Source organism: Camelus bactrianus, chromosome 12, assembly GCF_048773025.1.
Source record: "Camelus bactrianus isolate YW-2024 breed Bactrian camel chromosome 12, ASM4877302v1, whole genome shotgun sequence".
NCBI classification, from domain to species: Eukaryota; Metazoa; Chordata; class Mammalia; order Artiodactyla; family Camelidae; genus Camelus; species Camelus bactrianus.
In genome coordinates, this window is record NC_133550.1 from 46,533,149 (window position 1) to 46,554,775 (window position 21,627).

Here is a 21,627-nt window from a genome sequence, read left to right on the forward strand (position 1 = left end):
TTTAGATTTTTGGTATGTGTGTATTTTCAGTCCTTCATCCTTCCTTATTATTATCATTTGGCTATTTTATTTATCATGGATTAAGAAATTCTAAATGTTATTTGTCTGAAATTTCATGAGCAAGGTCTGGAGTGTTTGGAGCTAATAGGATTCAAATAGGAAATATCTGGGGTGTCCTGGTTAACATTACCCAAATATGGTGCCTTGGCATACTGACTATTTTAAGCTGAAGGAATTTGAGAAAAGGCACGCGCAGGGAAAATTTTCTGACCTTCCCTGGAAGCATGTCATAAGACTGTCATGTGAGAAGTCTTTATAGTATTTTTTAGAATAATGTGGTTATTTCTTTTCTCCTTAAAATTCATTTTAATTATTTAGAGATTAGAGGGCAGAAAAAATAATTTCACACGTACTCATTTTAAATTAAATAGTCAATTAAACCAGAACCTGTCAAAATTCAACCAAGTTAATCTGCACTGTAGTTAATAACTTGTACATATCATAAAAACATAATTAAGGGAATTAACATGAAATATAATACTGATTAAGTCCTTTACCCAGTTACCATTTGGTAATAATGACTAAGCCAAAAAATAATAAAATACAACTGCAAAAGAAAAATGATCTATAAATCTTACATTTTTTCAGGATGTTCAACATTTTGACAGTTCTCCAGCAGACACCTTGTCGTGACTGTTTCCATGAATGGGACTCTTTTGGTGGGGATACTGCTTGCCTTGATGTCTTCTCTTTTCTCGCCTACTATTTTTGAATGATTTCTTCCTTCAGTATCTTCAGATAAGGAGAGGCTGGTTAATGGGGAGTGACTAGTGCCAGATTCTTTCCATTTTTCAGAAATACCTGGTGAATCCAGTTTATGTTCATTCACACAAGAGTAAGGGACTGTGTTTTGCAGTATGCTGTCACTGTTTGTAGGAGCCAGATGATTTTGCTGGGCTTCTGATCCACCTCTCTTGGTGACACTCACATCCCCTTGTTCATGTGCACATCGACATTCATTACTAAGTGTCATCAATTTCTTAAAATAATGGCAGAGATTTTCTGCAGCATCCAAGGTGAATATATTTCTGAGCAAATAAATAATGAGGATGTTTAATAAGAAGAATTATATCAGCAGGTATTAAAACTTGTACAGGTTTTGAAAATGTCCCTGTGTGGCCTGACATGAATATTAAACTTTACTACAGCATTCATTAAAAATTTATTTCTGGTTGTTTATATTAAAATTGATCTCATTTCCAACAAAATCTGAAAATATTTGTTTAGTTAATTTCAATCCATCAATCCAGACAAAATGTCTGGAAGTTTTAGAACCATTTTTATTCTAGGTATTTTTGGTACAAATGAATGAGAAAAATCCATGCTTTTACTACCACAAACATGAGAAATCATGGCTGCCTAAATTTGGAGAAGTTATTTATGAAACAAAGTTAAAAGTACTTTGTACGTTGACTTTTGCCATGCAAAATATTTGTATTGGACTTTTAAACAAAGAACCTATGGGAAAGTTTTTATTCCCAATTTCTCTGGAAAAAGAATCCATTGCAAAGAGAATTCAAATACTTTAAGACATAAATGCTTGTGATTCTCTTGAACAATTGTTGGATTTAACTACACCAAACAAAATGAAAGGAACTATCATTTCCTAAAATGTAGAGGTAGACAGTTCATATGTCCACAAAGGTAATTATTAGACATTAGCATAGGTTCCTCTGATATATTTTTGATATTTTGTGTTTTATTCATTTTCTAGGCTAATAATGCAGAAAAGGTTCAATTCAATATTGGATGTCAATTGTTTCTGGTTAGGTGTTGAATTCACCACCATTTATGGTTAAACATAAAGAACAGAGTCTATTTTCCATTCCAAATTGAAACTTTAAGTTGCAATGACAATCAATTATCCAAAGAATTGAGGAATCTAAATTTCAGTATAAGAAGTGTCAAGAGTCACCTTTATATAAAAATTGTAGATTGTTATACGTTTAGATTTCTGGAAAGATAAATGTGAAAAACCTTAGTATTTTTTTAAAACTATACATTATAACAATTGGAACAATTTTTAAAGCTGTAACATTTATTTATAACCTGAATAGACTATATTCAAAAACATTTAAATAGAAAAACCAACTCTCACATAGAATAAGCATGTATGAAAGTAAAATAGCAATAATTTAAGTATGTAATCTAATAATTAAGTCTAGACATTTGGAAGCTCCGTTTCATCAGAAGTGAAATATAAAATAATTTTCCTTTTTAATTTGTATTTTCTGGAGCTATATAAATTAGAAAATACAGTTTTAAAAACATCAGTTGTAATGCTTCCAGAATTCAGGGTGAGGAATGGGAAATTCTCTTCCGTTGATTTTTTTCTTTTAGGACTCTACTTTCCAGCTTTTGCCTTCCAAATATATGCATGTGATGACTCCTTTTCTCTACTGCATTCCTATAATACCTTAATATACAAATATATGTGTAACATGATACTTTACATGTTATAAATATATATATAAATATTATATGCTTTATAAAATTATCTTGCTCTGTTGTAACTATTTATCTAATTTTCCCTTAAAGTAATCTGTGAATTTTTTAAGGGTAAGTGTAATACTTAGCTTATTATGTGTCTTGCCCATCAATAATTGTTGAATTAATTGTATAACCAACCGAATGTTTGCACCTTGTCTTAAAACCATCATCATGCTTTCAATTCTTATCTAATTTAACATTTAACATCATCTTATCTCTTATCTAGTTTAACATTTAAATTATGTTTTAAATTATATTCAATATACATATTAATACATTTCAAATAATAAAAAAGATGGTGCCTAGAAGTTCTTTTTTAAAGCAAAAATATCCCTGAAACACACTGTACTAATCCAAAAGAGTATGACTGTATTAATGAGAATAATTTTTAAACATATGTATAAATTGCATTATATTTTTTAATTATAACAAGGGAAAGATAACAGTCTTACCCTTTTCCAGTAATATATTTCTCAGTTAGTAAATTAAATTCTCTAATCTGGGACCGACAAAGTACCAGGAAATGCTCTAATTCTAGTTGATAGTGTTCTTCAGTGTGACTTTCTGAATAAGAGGTTAGCATTTCATCATTGAGGATTCTTAGAGCAGGTAATATTTTAAGTAGAGAATGCCTATTGGAAACAGGAAAATAATTAATCTTGAAAAGGAGAGTTTATATCTAAAATAATTACATGCCTATTACTTAATATAAGCACAGAGTATAGTTCAGAAGCCATTATTGATTTTGCAGAGAAAATATACTGTTAAATTAATTTTTTAAATGTATGGTATCATATCATGTACAAAGTAAGTTTTAGAGTTTTTGACACACATTTAACCATTTTCTTCTAAAATACAAATGGGAAATTCAAGCAGTTGGAAACTTGGGCTGCGAGTAAATAAAAGGCTGCATTATGAGAAGCACAGTATCAGACACACTCCTTTAAAAATAATATAATTAAAATAAGTTGCTGTTTATTTCAGAAATACATATGAGTTCTGATTGAGTCTCAATAAAATATAGTAAGAGTTGGGCTAAAACAAGCAAGGTGGTGATTACCATGATTTTCATGATCTGAAAAATCCAAAATGATAATATTTCTCCTTGAATTATAATTCAAGGATTATAATAAAAATCTATTATAATATAATAAAATCTATTATATATTTAATATATATTATATAATATATATTTTACTTACTCAGAAAAAGGGGTACACTATATATTATATTATATATAATACAATCTATTATAATATATTAAAAATAAGAAATGGGCAAAAGTATATATCAATTTAAAAGAGCAATGCTGTGAAAAACTAGGTCAGAAAGCAAGAGTGGTCCACCAAGCCTAGCCACTTAGAAGTACTTCCCAAGCCTTTCACAAGACGAGCCTGGGCTTTTAACAAGGCTATTGATGGTCACAGGGGCAAAATAGACTTCTCGAATGGGTAAAACTCCTTAGTGAAAAACTAACAGTTCCTATGAGGAAAACTACCAATCACTGACAAAAGATATCAAAGAAGACTAAACAAATGGAAAAACGTCCCATGAAAAATCTTCATGGATAAGAAGATTCAATATTGTCAAGAAGTCAGTTTTTCCCAACTTGATCTATGGATAAAATACAATTCCAGTAAAATACCAGCAAGATATTTTGTGGATATCAACAACTGATTCTAAAGTTTATATGAAGAGGCAACACATGCTGAGAGTCTACTTAATTTTGAAGGAGAAGAGCAAAGTTGGAAGACTAACACTACCTGACTTCAAGATTTACCTATGAAGCTACAGTAACCAAGAAAACGTGGTAACAGCCAAAAATAGACAAGTAGATCAGTGGAACAGAAGAGAGAACACAGAAATACACCCACATAATACAGTAAACTGATCTTTGACAAAAGAGCAAACACAACACAAGAAGAAAAGATAATCCTTTCAACTACTGGTGCTAGAACAACTGAACACCCACATGAAAAATAAAATCTAGACACAGACCTCTCACCTTTCACAAAAATTAGCTCAAAACGGATCACAAACCTAAAAGCAAAATGCAAAACCTTGAAACTCCTAGAAGTTAAATAGAAGAAAATCTAGATGACCTTGGTTATGGGAATAACTTTTTAGGTACAATACCAAAGACATATCTGTGAAAAAATTATTGATGAGTTGAAATTCCTTAAAATTAAAAATTCCTGCTCCTAGGGACACTGTAAAGAGAATATGTCATACATTAGAAGAAAGTATTTACAAAAGACACATCTGATACAAGACTATTATTCAAAATATACAAAGTATTCTTAAAACTAAGAGAAATGAATGTCTCAAAAATGAGCCAAAGACCTTAAAAGACATCTCACCAAAGAAAGGATGGCAAATAAGCATTAATTAAGGAATTTCAAATTGTAATGAGATACCATTAGCTCTGTATTAAAATGTCTACAATCCAAAACACTGAAAACATCAAATGCTGGTGAGGATGTGGAGAAATGGGAATTCTCATTAAGTGCTGGTGGTAATTCAAAAATGGTAGAGACACTTTGGAAGACAGTTTGGTGGTTAACATATTTTTACCATTCGATCTAGCAATCAGGCTCCTTGGTATTTACCCAAATGAATTGAAAACTTATGTCCACACAAAAAGCTGCCCACAGATGTTTACAGCAGCTTTATTTGTATTAGCCAAAACTTGAAAGCAATCAAGATGTCCTTCAGTAGGTGAACTGACAAACTGCAATACATCCATGCAATGTAATATTATTTAATACTAAAAAGAAATGAACTATCAAGCCATGAACAAACAAGTAAGAAACTTAAGTGCATATTACTAAGTGGAAAAAGCCAATATGAAAAGGCTATATACTGTATTATGATTCCAATGGCATTACAGTCTGGGAAAAAAGCAAAACTATGAAGACAAAAAAATTAATGGTTGCCAGGGGTTAAAATAGAGGAGGAGATGAACAGGCAAAGCACAGAGGATTTTTAGGGCAGTACAACACTTCCATATAATACTATATGGTAGATACATGTCATTACACATTTGCCAAAACCTTGGAATGTAGAACACCAAGAGGGAACCCCAAAGTAAATTATGGACTTCGGGTGATAATGATGGGTCAGTGTAGGTTCACTGATTGTAAAAGGTGTACCACTTTGGTGCAGAATTTTGACAGGGAGTCTGTGTGTGTAGGGACGGGGGTATGTGGGAACTCTCTGTACTTTGCATTCAATTTTGCTATTGACCTAAAATTTCTCTAAAAAATAGTTTATTAATTAAAAAACAAAACAAAGAGTTCCTGAACACTAAATAAAGGATGGCAAGGTAAGATGACTAAAATACTAAGAGTTAAGAAGGAAAACTCCAGTCAGAGCCCTAGCTTCAGTTATTTCTTCTACCTAGACTGTAGAGTCAGGATTGATAAATCCATTTAATTACATTTTTTTAATGGAGGAAGTGGTCCATCACCCCTCCACCACTCCAGAAGTAATGCGTTTTCGTTTTCTCCTTACAGACATTTAATAGGGAAAGTGTTAAAAGGATTAGATTTGGTTCTTCAGGGTAATTATCAGATGTTTTACAACATTAAGAAACAGATAAAAGCTTAATGCTTTGCTAATAAAGAGTTTAGACTAATTAAGAAAATTTGAACCCACATATTTTGAACTTTTTTAGGAGGCTTGGAGCTAGAAATGCTTGCCAAATCATAAACTACCTACCACATTTACCACAAAAGGTTAAACAAACAGCATACATTGTGTTTCTGGTTAGATTCACTTTAAGATATGGTTCAAAAGCAGAATGTTACACTGAGATAACATTTATTCATAATAAGTGATGAGGTAATCAGAGGTATTCACCTCAAAAGTATAATATCAAATAAAACATGAAATCTTTAACTGAGGTTCTCTTCAAAGCAGGGGAAGGTTACTCTCTGAAATTGAAGCTGAGAATAATAAAAATACAATGGAGAATTGACTATCCATATTCCACCCTGCCATTTTATTACAGTAGTAAGGAAGCTACATTATATTCTAAATCAATCTTTCTTCTTTCTCTCTTTCTTTTCTTTTATTTTGTTATGAAGTGAAACTTTTTACTAAAATTGCAGTCAATCAAGTAATTATTTTTGAGAGATGACAGGATTTTGGCAAACAAGGTGGATCCATCTCAACTTAGTGAATTCTAAATCTTTATCAAAACACCCAGTAAACTTTTCTTCAAGACACAACTGCAATGTCAAAATAACTTATTTAATTATAATTATAAAATGTCAGGTATGAAATAATGATTTTTGAGATGTAATAATAAATGGTAATGAAAGTTAAGACTGTATTGGTGTTCCATCCAGCTTAAAAAAGACGATCTGATTGTATTACTGGTTCTGTTTCTTTGGATTAAATTTCCCAAATTATAGAAGAGCAAATACAAAGCTTTAATAATTTGATGTAAATAGTTCTTGAGAATAGCCAACGGTTCTAATTCTTTGGGCACCAAGCAAATTTCTATCTGATACCCTGGTCTTCAGAGTGGACCTGACTAGCAGAAGGAATGGGATGGGCCAATGACAGGCACTAGACTTTGAAACAGGTGTATCTTACAAAGGAAAATTAATAACGTATATTATCTTGTTATTAGTTGGATTTCTTAGGAGTTAGGTAAAGTTGATTTTCTTTTCTTCTAGGGTATAATCATTTCAGTAAGCTGTTGTAAGCACAGAACTTTTCACCAGGATGCTGGACCCACAGTGGTAGTGCAGATGCAGTGACCCCTATGAGACACTCCTGAGCAGCCATCTTTCAGGTCTCAATTTGGTTAAATGAGGAGGTGTCAGCAAAAGGAAGGCAATGCTCATGTTGCTAACATGAGAACCTCAGGGTCAAACACACCTATTCTTTTTCTTAGTCACTCTCGAAATCCACTGAGACAGGAATTCAAGCTAGATCCCTCTGTGTGACTCCAACCCTGCAGGGTGGTGTTTCTGAAGAGACTGTCTTTCACCTACTCCATCAGTGGTACTGAAGATGCCTTTTAAAATGCAGTATTCAGCTACACAAAGATCTCTACTGGTGGGTTCAGGGGAATCTGTATTTTTAGTATATAGACTTTCTAGTGCACCTTAAAGAATAAAATCACTGCATTGGGAAGAAAGTAGACTACAACATGTTATGCTAAAATCAGAGATGACAGGTTTAAAGTTAAAAAAAAATAACCTCTGAAATTCTAATCATTTGCAAATTGTCTGAAATTTACCAAAATATAGCTTGCATGAAAACTTGTAGCAAACTCTATATATCAACAGTATCAGGAGAATTTGCTAAAATAAGTGATATTTTGGTCTTGAGCAGTTATATTCCAGTAATATGTCACTGGTTAACATTGCCATTGGTTTTATATAAATGATATGAATATTTCTTAGAAGACTATTCCTGTAACTCTAAAAATTAAGAGTACATACCAAATATATGAAAAAAATCTGTTTTCTATTCAGAAGTAATTGATAGTTAGAATGAAGAGTGATTTTAACTAAGAAAATCTAATACAATCCAAGAGGCAAAAATATAAGAATTTGCTTTATCAGACTAAGAGACATATCTGTATTTTACCACAAATATTTTATTTAACAAAATAAGCATTTTTGCTCCAGATGACCAAAGAACTGAAAAATAAATTCAAAGATAATACAGGACATTAGATTTATTTCTACGTGTTGCAGCTGGCATCGTGTGGAGCTGTTGAGATATTGACACCAGATCAGCAAGGGGCAAAATAATCATTTTATCATCAAACACTATATTCTGGACATGGTTATTGATATAGATATCATTATGTACAATATTTTAGCTACATACAATAATTCTAAAGAATGTGGGTCAATAGGTCTTGAATTTTTACATTTAGATTATGCTGATGTTATATTCATTATCTTTATATTTTAAAAAAAACCAGTTTATTTCAGTCAGAATATTTTGAACTTCTTTTGGATGTAAAAATTTAGTTTGCTTGGATCTTTAAGAGTGTGACAATGTCTTGAAATTTTTGAATTATATAATAAATACCTAGACTGGAGTTTGTGTTCTACTTAAACATTTTTTCTTAATTTTTCTTAAGGAACAGTAGTCAGATTTGTGTAAGTTAGTAGTGCATGGATTGAGCTTGAATTCAAATGCAGTCTTATGAGAGCCTATGATAAATATGTTAGACAGTGCTGTAACGAGTTGATTCATGCTGGAGACGAAGTATAAGGACACTGTGAGATCTCAGCATTAGTTTTTCCAGCTGGGCTCCTCCTAGTCAAGGGCTGAATCAATATTTCATTTAGTGAAAACTTCCTGGTGCATATTCTGTCACTTAAGAAGCTCTATTAATCATTAATGAATGAAACACATTCCCAAAGGAAATTCCAAACTGAGTCTGTGGATTAAGTTTTAAAAAGAGATTTTTTAGTACATCAGTTTTGTTCGTGTTATCACTGGCTAGACATGAAAGTAAGAAGCCAATTGGGAAAATCTATAACTAATCCCTCTGTTGGTATCAGGGGGTTATGTAAAGTTCACTGGAACACACTGGTTAAAGTTTGAGTTGATCCTTTCATTAGCAAATCCGTATTTTATAGATTACTAGATTTTAAACCCTTTAGATAAATGAATCTCTTCTTAAAATTATAAAAGCTGTATTAGGTCAACTGATCTAAGTGAAATTTGATAGGCAAAATTTTCAAGTTGGTATTACTCTAGTCCAGAAAAGTTCATTTAAACACATAAATTGTAATAGCTAAATAATTGTACATATTTATAGTATAAATACTTATTTTCATTCAGTATTGATTATTTCTAATTAAATATTTTCCTTAAGACTTCTAAATATACATAGTAAGTACAGTAAAATGTGAATATTTCTTTTTATATACTTACAACAGTTTTCTATCAATAGATTTTACAACAAGCATATTTTATGCAATAAAATAAAATGTTTATGCCTCCCACAAACAAAATAACAAAAAATAAATAATTTCAAAGATTATTCAGGATATAGGTTTATTTCTAGTTGTTGCAACTGGCAATGTAGCAGCTGTTCAGATGGTAATTGATACCAGATCAACAAGAAAAGTCATGTGCTATTTGCCCAACACCTAATAGAAAAACCACTGCCCCTAAAGAACTTGCTCCAAATAAAAGGCACAGCTGCTACTTTTATTTGTCACTGCATGCCAACTATGTAACTTGGTTTTTATAGTTACTTAGGAAAATAAAAATCTCTCTCTAAAAACAACCCATCAGACATTTTCATTATAAATTATATCACCTGCCAGGCATTCTTTTGGACATACTTACACTCTTCCTTTTGTATAGGAAATTTCATTCTAAGATCTGATTCCTAGAAATGAGGACCCAAAACTTGGGATTAGTGCTTTTAACCCAATGTTAGAGAAGCACTGCCCCAGAGTGTGAGCCACTGCATCTGATGGGGACCCCGACTGCTTCTCTTCCAGAAGAGTGGGTCTCTCACCACTCTGGCAAAAAGTCTAAAACATATTTACGTGGCCTATTCACACATATGCACAAATTCTTTACATAGTTGTAATTTCTGATCCCCTTATGATTTGACATTAACTAATAGGTGACATTTCCTATAATAATTTGTCCTAAGATCAGTTTCTTAGGAAACTTGGAGAATCTGATAAACACTATGGTTCCTTAGGAGTCTAAGGACTCCAATTTTAGAACTCCAGATATGGATAATTGTTGCAACTCAACAATAACACAAATTGTCAATTTATAGAAAAGAACATTTCAATCACTAAAGTATACTTAAATTCAATAGAAAACTTAGAGGGGCTGAAACAGAATTTTTTTCAAGCTTTTACACATACACGTAATTAAATTCAGTAATGTATTCTTCCAACAAATAATTTTAGATGTCTAAATGCAATGCATACAAGGATTTGTGTGTGTGTATATATATATATATTTTTTTCTTCCAGCTTTAAACTAGAAGGATCTATACAGTAATCTCAGGCCACTTCTACTACTTAATTTTATACATTTTTAATGCTTGGACTTTCATTTAATTTGGCTACTTTTCCCTAATCTCTTGTCACTTTTCCACTAAAAACAAGCTTTCCCAAACACTACTTTCCTTTTCACACAACTATTCAAATTTTCTCTACAGCTTCTTAAAAATCATGGCTCACATTTATTGAGTGTACTATTTGCTAGGAACTACTATGAAGTGCTTCCACATGGTAACACACTTACTCCTCCCAGAGACTGTTTCTGTGCTCTGATACCCAGGTTCGTCTCTGTTTCCCAGCTTCTTCTGCAGTTAGCTTGGCTGTGTGACTAGTTATAGCCAATGGAATATCTGTGATCACTGCCACTCTTGAGGGCCGAGTGATAAAATGTCAATTGTGCTTTGCTGGTGGTCTTTTCCCCCTACCACAGTCTACTACCTAAAAAAGTCAGGCTACATTGAAGTTATATGACACAGAGCCACAAAATTGGAGCAGCTTGAATTTCTTTGTGTGCTTAGATTAGACAGGCCAAACTCACATCGGATGTAATGTAAACAAAAATAAACTACTGCATTAAACCATAAGATTTCTGAGTTTGTTGTTGTGTAGCATAACGTATGTTACCCTGATGAATACATTCTATGATATGGGTACTATTATGATGCCCAATTTACTGGTGAGAAACAGACATAGCAACATTAAGTAACTTGAGCAAGCAGATAGCTAGGAAGTGGTGGAACTAGATATGCACCTAGCAGTTTACTCACAAGATCTATGTATATACTCACTATGCTGTGGTCCCTTCTCCATGACCACAGGATAAAAGACATTTTTATCCTAGCATGCAAAACCCTTGAGAGTCCGGCAATAATGTATCAGGAGAAACAGCAGAGCACAATGTTGAAATTCCAGGCTTCAGAACTCAGATCCCACCCCTGACACGGACTCACTTCATAACAGGGCAAATAACAAGGTATCTAAGCTGCAATAAATACATCTGTAAGATGAGAAAGATAAATACAGAAGCCAACTCAGATGCTGTAATGTGAAGTAATATGTATAGGTACCTAGCCTACTCTGACACACTCTAAGTGTAAGCACTTGATTTCCTATTTCTTTCCAATGGTATTTCCCACTATACCCACTGCCCTGAAGAGACAGGCCTTCTAACAGAGCCCAAACGCGCCTTTCACATTCCCTCCATGTTTTGGATATTTCCTCCGTCAGAAGTGCTTTCTGTTTGTTTGTTTTAGTTTGATCTTCAACCTTACCAAACTTTTGAGGTTTAACTCAAAGTTTGTCTCTTCAACACAGGCAGTTTTTCCTGGTCACACTAAATTAAGGTAATATTTCCAAATTTCTAAAGCATATCTGTTGCCTACAATAATCATCTGACACTTATATTTTATTAGGTACTAAAATCCAAGAGCACAGACTCTGGAGCTAGACTGGGATTTGAACCCTGGCTCTTCTACTTGCTGGCTGTGGGAAACTGGGAGGTTATCTAGTCGTTTTTGTAACTCAGTTTCCTGAACTATAAAATGGGGACACTAGGTAGCTATTTCATTAGGCATATTGTGAGGATTAAATGAGAACATTGCTGGGTGCAAAGTAAATGTTGTATCAGTATCTGCTATAGTTTTCATGGTTATCAATTTTTGCATACATTTTCTATCTGTAACAAGGTTATAAAAATAGCCTGAAGTCATGGGTTACATTGAATTTCCTTTATAATGTCCAACATGTTAGGCCACATGATATACACTAAATACTTGGTGATTGAATAAGAACCCATATACACTCTGGTTGGCCTAGCAACAGAAAATCATGGATTTTTTTATGTTTACCATGTCCAGGAATTGTTCTAAACAAAATATGTGCATTATCCCATTCAAATCTAATGACTATCCCATAAGATAGGTACTATTATTATCCTCATTTTACCAATGAAGATTCAGAGCCATAGAAAGTTACTTGGCCAGGATCACACAATATGGGGCAGGAGGAAGATGTCCATGTTTAAAAACAGTGATTTCCAAGTTTCAGTGCACAGTGAATTACCCAAAGGGCTTGTTAAAACACAGATTACTGGGAATCAGCCTCTAGTTTCTAATTCAGTGGGTCTAGACAGTGTGCAAGATTTTGCATTTCTAACAGGTTTCCAGGTGATGAAGCTGCTGGTTTGGGGAACACCTTTAAGAACCACAGCACTGGGTTACACTCTTCAATGCTACACAGCTTAAACTGCCCTTGGAAACAGATGTTTCCAAACTAGAAGTTGACAAGTTCTGTCCTAAAACATGTGGAAACATACCAAGTTTCCCTAAAAAACAGTGTAACATTAGAAATTTATGTGGCAACTGAGCTTTAAGGAAAAAAGAAAGAAAAACAGATTTTCTGGAAAAGATGATAACTCTTCTGCAATACTCAAGTTGTCAATGAGTAGCAAAGCACACAGGTGTTTGACTTGGTGTAAAAATGCAGCTATCTTCTTAATCAAAAGCCAATGAACTAATTCAGGAAACAATACGTCTAGAAAGACGATGTCAGAAGTTTTCAGCAGCCTCAGAGGGAGGGAACAGAGACTACTCCCTGATTCTCTTATCTTTTTCTACAGGCAGATTAAGTCAGATGTAGGAATTTTAAACATAATCAGATCATTGGTTCTATGTAAGATATATTCCTCTGAAGTCATCAGAAGAACAAGGGTCTTCACAGCTATGGCCACACATCACAGAAACCAAATCAGGGCAAAGAGTCAACTGCTTCTTCCCTAGGATCAGGGAAGAATTGAAACCTTTTTTTCAATTAATCATTTCTCCTTGTCTGTATTTTGTTCATAAGTGTATTTTCATTACTTGATCAAATTGATAAGACTTGCTGACTTGATCCAAACTGAGGATCCTGAAACAGATTTTCCTACCTGAATTTTAGTAAATGTTTGCCTTTCTCTACATTTAGTGTGTTGCCAAACCCACCTTGCTAAATTAGGCGATAAGCCCTGGATTGTTTTGCCTTGATGTATCATTGACCTGATATGATACAAATATCAAATGTACAATAAGTCATGTTAAAACATCTAACAAATGCATGCTGCTGGACATAAAAAGAGATAAGAGTTCAGGCCAGAATCATCACCAGGACCAGAAAACTCCAAAGTGGACATATGCAAAGTGTTTCAGTATCCTGGGATGATTCTAACCTGGCCCCAATAAATGAGTAATGATCTGAGGATGTGTGAGAAAAACCACTTAAAGTCAAGGGAAAGAAGTGGAAAGCAAAAAGGCAGAAAAATTACAGGAACCCACAAGGAGATAAGAATAATTCTCATTAGCCAAAGTTGAAAGGGTACAAGATACACATAAGAGACATCAGGCAGAATACTCAGAAAATTGGTGTCTTAGTAGTGGGGCTAAATTAGTATTAGTCTAAAAATTCTTTGGGATGTCTATAACAGAACTTAAAAGCAAGCTTTGAAAGCATCTCATTAATTCCAAGTAACTTAGCTGCTGCAAGTCAGAAGTAAAATAGATGTTATTTAAAGGAGAAAGAAACCAAATTAAGAAATCAACAATATGAAATTGTAAATGTCCAGAATACAACCAAAATTGGCCAGGTATCCAAGAAGCAGAAAAGTATGACCCAGAATCAGAAAAAAATAAAAAAAGATAGACCTCAAAATGATAAAGATAATGAAACTAACTGACAAGGATGTTAAAACAGCTATTATAAATATTATCCATATGTTCAAGATAGTTCAGGAAAATATGAGCATGATTAGGAGAAAAATTGTAAATGTTAAAAAATAAAGGAAACGTCTAGAAATGAAAATCACAATATCTGATCTGAACTGAAGCAGTCTAGATGGGATTAACAGGAGCATAGACACAAAAGAAGAAAATATCAGAGGACTTGAACGCACAGCAATAACTAGTAAGACTGAAATATAGGCAGAAAAAAGAGCAGTAAATATAAGAACAGAGCAATAGTGACTTCTGGAATATATCAAGTGGTATAATACTGGTGAAGGTAGAGTCCTAGTAGGATGAGACAGAAAGGAGGCAGAAAAAATATTTGAAAAAATAATGGCCAAAATTTTTCCAAATACTATGGCAACTATAAATCCACTGTATCCAAGAGGTTCAGTCAATCCTGACAAGAGTACATCTGTATAAAACCACACCAAGGCACATTATAATCAAATTGCTGAAAACCACTGATAAAGACAACACCTTAAAAGAATCGAGAGACAGAGGAATGAAGAAAGAATGTCCAGAGATTTCTCATCAGAAACAATGAAGGCCATGAGAGAGCGGAGAGACGGTTTTAAAGTACTGGGAAAGAGAGGACCGACTGCAAAGGGGCCATGAAGTAATTTTTTGAGGTGATAAAAATGTTCAATATCTTGACTATGGTGATTTTTACACAATATGTGTACTCATAAACAACACTGATTAAGTTTATCATATGTAAATTATCTTAAAAAATCTGATTACAAAAAAGATGAGGGTCAACTTGGAGAAAATAGTGTTAGCATAATATGAGAGTTTCAGATTAGAGAAACTTTTCTCAAAAGTAAAATTCATTTAAAAAAATCACAAAATACTTTTCTTCATTTATATCTAGGTGCATTCCAAAGAGAGGCATGAATTCATATATGCTTATAGTATCTACTTTAACAGACACTATATTTCTCTTGTAGGAAAATAAAACAAAATCATCTTACTGGCAGAAAGGAAATAATTTTAAATAGCACACTATGGGATTTAAATGACTCAAAAAGTAATTCCCAAAAAATGGCTTTTCTGTAAATATAAAACCTAAGTTAACATCATACTAAAACTGTCACATCATCAATGGTATGGATCGAACTGTCATTTCAAATTTGCATTAGTTCATATATGTATAAACAATTATTTTAGGCAGAAGATTTTCTTAAACTATTTTTACAAAACCGTTGTTTCGAATAACTTTTAAATTATTTTTTAATTAATGTTTCCCAAGCAATTAGTACACACAGAACAATTTTTATCGAATTACGTTCTCGGCAACTATAATAAAGTATGTACTTAGGGTACAACAATGCTTCTTTACCGCCAGTTTATTTCTTGAAGAAGTGGGTTTCCAGTGAGAGACAGTTCCTGGAGAGAAAAACATGCCTCAAACCACGTTATGGCACTTGTAAGATCTATGGGAAATAAATAATAAAAATTATTATGAATGGTATTACAGGTAAAGAAAAATAATCATAAACCAATGATCATTTTGTTTGTTGGTTAGCTTATTAAAGAAAAGCAATGAAACATTTATCCTATAGAAGTATCATGAAATGCCTTTAAAAGGAGGCCATATTAAGGACACAGACTCTGCTGTCAAAATACATATTTCTACCACTTAGCAGCTGTGTGAATTTATGCAAATCACACAACTGCTTGATGATTCAGGTTCAAATCTATCTCTTAGGGTGAGGATTAAATGAGATAATGTGTGTAAAACAGTTTGTGCCAGATTGTAAACATAAAATCTATAAAAGTAAAATCAAAAGTAATTAAGACAGTGGTAAAACTGAACATAAACCTAAATAAATTATATTTTTACTTTCAAAAGTAAAAATAGTAGGTCAATCTAGGGTACATTACAGAGTAATTTATTCTGGAACTGCTCTCCCACAGAAAATGATCATAAAACTGGACAATATATATGAAGCACCTGTTTTTGAGCCGGACTCTGAGAGAAGGGAAACACACATGGTGAGCCGACAATCACAATGGCTTTCTGCCTAAAAGCATTTTACCACTTTAGAGTAAGAAAGTGGAGACCAAGCAAAGAGGCTGTTTTGTTGAGTGAAGAGGCAAAGTTTAGACCTGAAACTGGAATTCATGGTGAAAAGTACTGAGAAGAAGCTGCGTGTGTATGTATCGTGGGGATGGAGCTGGGGAAGAAGTCTATGTGAGTTTGTACCGCAGGTCCTTCGACAACTGCTAGGTGTTACACAGGCAGGGCAATACTCTGAAAAACCTAGCAGAGATAACCTGCTGTAGGGCTAAGAGCTGAATGATGACAGCAGAGTTCATGCATCAGTGAAAGACACTAGGGTTTTAGCCCTAGGAGTAAAGACAATGCCCTGGGGTAGGGGCATGCACTAAGAGTTGAAAAACAAAATGACTTGTCCTTGGAGAGAATTAAATTAAGGCTGACAGAAATGAAATTATCCATCAATTCTTTTTTAACTGTCTGTCAGAATTACACTTAACACTGTTTAAAAGGAAGACAACAGTCAGACTCAGTAAACCATTTTATGTACAATGCTCAACATACAGTTTAAAATTATTGGACATAAAAAGAAATAGGAAAATATGACTCATTAAGAGAAAAGCAGTTAATAGGAACACATCCCAAAGTAGGCCAAATGTAAATCAATTTTGGACAAAGACACCACAAAGTCATTCCATGATGAAAAAAGTTTCTTCAACAAATGTTGTGGGAACAACTAAATAACCATATTAAAAACTGAACTCATCCCCTACTTTATACTTCTCATAAAAACTAATTTGAGGTGAATCATAGACCTAAAGGTAAAAACTAAAAGTATAAGATTTCCATAAGAAAGCAAGAAAGTATAGAAAATCACCTTCTCAATCAGAAGGTTAAAAAATATTACGAAGGACACAAAGAGCAAAAACCATTAAAAAAAATAAGTTTCACCAAAATTTAAAGCTTCTGCTCATCTAAAGATATCATTAATAAAATAAATAGATGAAAGAGGGTTGGGAGAAAACTTTTACAAAACATGTATCTGACAAAGAATTTCATCCAGAATATATAAAAAATTTATACAAATCAATAAGAGGCAAATGACCAAATTTATAAATGATCAGACACCTGAAAAGACACAAAAGAATTAAAAGAAATCATCTATGCATGCAAAGAGGTTCAATAGCACTTTTCATCAGAAAAATGCAAACTAAAGCCATAATGAGATAACACAACGAAATACTACACACCTACAGAATGGAACTCTCATATATCACTGGTGGGGAAGTAAAACATTACAACTACTTTGGCAAACAGTTTTTTCAGTTTCTTATAAAGTTAAACATACACCTACTCTATTATCCAGCAATTACATTCTTACACATTTATTCAAAAGAACTGAAAACGTATATTTACAAAACTACTTACAGAAGAATTTCCCTAGGAACTTTATAATCATAGTAGCCCCAAACTGCAAACAATTAAAATATTGATCAACAGGAGAATAGCCAAATTGTGACATATACATACAATGGACTATGCTTCAGAAAAAAAAAAAAAAAAAAAAAAAAAAAAAGAACAGACTGCTGATACAAACAACTGAGCAACTGATATAGTGGAATGTCACATGAATGCCAAGCAAAGAAATCTCAATTAAAAAAAAACATATAGTTTGATCTCATTAATATCAAGATGTAGAACAGTTAAATTTAACCTACAATGAAATTTAGAACTGCGATTGTCTCTATGAGGGGACTCACTTAAAAAGGGGATGTGGAAATTTGGGGGGAGGGCTATTTACCCAAATCAGTTCATCATTCTTTAATTTAATAAATTTTTAATGGATATCTACTCTATACCTTTTAGAGGTCAATAAGTTAGACACGTTTGTTTACTTATCTTCTTTAGGATAGTCATTCATAGGTAAAAGCTACATAAATTTTAAATAAAAATAGAATTGTGACATTTTCCCAGGTTTACTAGAAAGAAGTAATATGATTTTAAAAGTAGAAAGAAATTTTTAATTGGATTATTTCACCATGCATTAGGAAGAGTTTAGGACACATGGCACCCCCATATGCCATCCTGGCATATTGACTATTTGGAGTTGAAGGCACTTAAAGAGGAGCAAATTAAAAAACACGATGACTTTCCTTCTTTTTCCTAAAAGCGGATTAAGTTCTCATGTGAAAGATGTTTGCACTATTCCAGAAGCAAAGAGACATTCTTATCACAAGGCCGGGAAATCTAGGCCAAGAGAAGTGTAAACAAACAAACTTCTTAAACTAGCCTTTCTTTCCTAGTCACTCTCCCATCCAGTTAACTACATTAGCCCAAGGCCCTCTGCCTCATCATGTGCCTTTTCACAATTGACTACTCTTTGTTCAACTTGTTCAACTCCAACTGCTTCTTAGGGTCTTTATTCTTCTTATGAGAACTCTCATATACATGTAAAAAAAAAAAAAAGCAATTAAAACTGGTATTTTCCTTTGTTTATTTAACTTATGTCAGTTTAATTCTTAGGCCTAGACTGAGAAAGTAGAGAGAATTTTTTTCTCCTCTATACCTTATTGTATAAATATATTATTTGTAAATGCCATTAACGCATCTACCCAAAACAACTCCTTACCATATTTGGAACAGAAACTCAAAAGTCTATTACTCAAAAAACAATTACATATTATTATAAACTTACCAGAAAGACAGTTGTTGCTGACATCTAGTTTTCCCAAAGAAACAAAATGAAAAAGTGGTACAATTTTTGTCAAGCTGAAAACAAAAACAGAGTTTACAAAAACTTTTAATGGAATGTTCTTAAGATTATTGATGTAACTATATAGTAATACATTTATAGAATATAATTATATAATGTTACAATTTATAAATTTGGCAGAATATACAATTACATACAATTGCAATTATACAAAAAATACAATTGTAACATTTACTAATAGTACTTATTAAAATACAGTAATTATACAATTCTAAGTATTTATTTTATAATGGAAGATTTATATTCATTTCTAAAGAGAAATTATCACAGAATCCCCAATTTCAATCATAAATATCATGAAGCTTAATGTGTACTTGATATTTAAATAAAAATAAGTGGGGTTTTTTTGCTGTTACTGTTTTGTCTTTGTATGTGGCCAAATTTACAAAGAACTCATATTTTCTATGTATTTTTTTCTGGCTCAAAAACATAACAAACCATTAAGAGGTAAAGACACAAAAAATACTTTTTGACAATATAACTTATTAGAGTCATTAGTTTTGTTTTTTAATTTAAAAAAGGTTTTATTTACTAGATTGGAAGTATTATAAGTACTATAAGTGTCTGAAGTTACACTGGGTTATTTTTAAATTGGAAATATGCATTTAAAGAACAATAATAGAAAATGTTTTATATTGGTAGAATAGACTTAAATTTCGCAGAGACCTAAATGTAAGATAGAATAGGCAAATTTTAACATTTAAAGCTAATACTCATTATTAATGCAAGCATATTTAAATTCTAACACTATTGACCTTTTCTCCTACATTTAAAAGTATCTATCATTTTGTAAAATATAATTGTCATTAAGAACCAAATATGTTCAAATAAGGAACATATGTGATACTAAAATAATTCACAATATTAGAAATAAAATCTATGAAGGGAAAATTAACTTTATTTTAATCTGCATTTCCAACTAAGACATGTTTAAACTTAGTTTATAACATAATATCATATTACCCTAGCTATTTGGAAATAAAAATTAAGCTAGCTCATCTATATCTTTAAACAAGACAACATTTCTTTGTATAAAATATATTCTTATCACAAATACAAATCTTCTGGATGAATCAACCCTATAAATCACTCCTATAAAGGTTGAAGATCCAAATATGTTCAAAATATGCTTCCACTAAAGGAGTATTCATGGTACAAAAAATATGCATTAACTTTCACCTCTTTTACTTTCTTGATCTTTATACTGTTCCTCCAATTGTCCTGACAGAGATTTTTATATCTTTATTTCTACCAACTCCTTGCCATGGTTAAAAAAAAAAAAATACTATTATTCTAAGATCAGAAACTCCCAGATTAATACTGTGACTGGAAGCCTCATGGCACAAAACTAACCCTTGTACTGACCTTGACTCCTCTTGTATTATCATGTTCTGCATCAGAAGAGAGACAGAAGATGCTACTGATGATAAAACAGACTAAACAACGAGTTTGGGAGATCTCTCTGAATGAAACCAATCCTAAGTACTATTTATAATAGACCTATACAACACTACTTTCTGAAAACAATTTCCAGGAGAAAAAAAATCCAAGGTACTAAAGAAAAAAGTGATAAAATATTGGCTACTACATTTATATATACATTTCATTATTATATACATACTCCTTAAGAGTAAAATTTATAGAAGTGTCACATGTACACTGAAAAAGAGAAAAACTTAAAACTTTGTCAATACATAATTAGTGGATCTGAGTACTAATTTTACATTCTATACCATTATTACAAGAAATTTGAGTTCTTCAAGTGAAAAAAATAATTCTAATAAATGTTTTTATTATCAAGAAAATTCTTATTTCTTTTATACCTTTAATATTTTTCTAATACTAAATCTTTGCACTTCTACCAAAAGGATTTTAAAAGTTAATGGATAATGAGTTTTTCTGTTTTTTTCAGACTATCTCATGTTTTTAACCACTAAGTTATATGGCAATATTTGGTAACATTTAGGTAATATAAAGACATTAAGTTAAAAAAAAATAAGCTTTTAGAATTAAAAATAAAAACTCCCTTTGCAAAAATCAAAATAAGAAATATTTGGTTTGACTAAATATTTTTTACAACATTGAAATTTTACCTTTTCAGATAACCATGCTTTTAGAATTACACTCTTTTTTCTTTTTTGGAAATTTTAATCAAGAAAACTGGCTATTCATTCGCCTTTATGACTATTCATTAGGATGGTAGAAACCTAATAGTAGAATTGGTTTTCTTAAACCTCTAGAACTTTTCCTTTTTACTGACATTCTGTGTATATTTTTTCCAAGAAAATTCAAACCAGAAAGACAAAAGACATTAGTGAAAACCTAATACCATTTGACCTGGTCACATTAGCCCTGGGCATAAAAAAGATATAAATTTCAAAGACGACAGAAAGCAAAAGATTTGTACAATGAGCAGCCAGTGGCTAACAGTTTCCACTTTCTGCTCCTACTTAGAGTCTCACTGGAAGTAGAAAGGCTTATGAAGCTGGGGAGTCTTCCAGTTAGAACTCCGCTGAGAAAAACTTAAAACAGTCA

At 32.3% G+C, this 21,627-nt stretch overlaps 1 protein-coding gene across 5 annotated transcripts in view; it reads right to left on the reverse strand.

Annotated features, from left to right (window-relative positions):
- LRRIQ1 (leucine rich repeats and IQ motif containing 1) overlaps positions 1–21,627 on the reverse strand; it is a 171,022-nt gene that overhangs the window by 101,792 nt on the left and 47,603 nt on the right. For all 5 annotated transcript variants that reach the window (XR_012510795.1, XM_074375324.1, XM_045519400.2 and 2 more), the window contains exons 13-16: positions 19,015–19,088; positions 15,660–15,753; positions 3,003–3,182; positions 639–1,088 (exon numbers count right to left, since the gene is read on the reverse strand). Coding sequence is in view for 4 of the 5 variants with exons in the window: in XM_074375324.1 (XP_074231425.1) it covers positions 639–1,088; positions 3,003–3,182; positions 15,660–15,753; positions 19,015–19,088 (798 nt within the window). In the remaining variant the exon portion in view is untranslated. The remainder of the gene's footprint in view (positions 1–638; positions 1,089–3,002; positions 3,183–15,659; positions 15,754–19,014; positions 19,089–21,627) is intronic.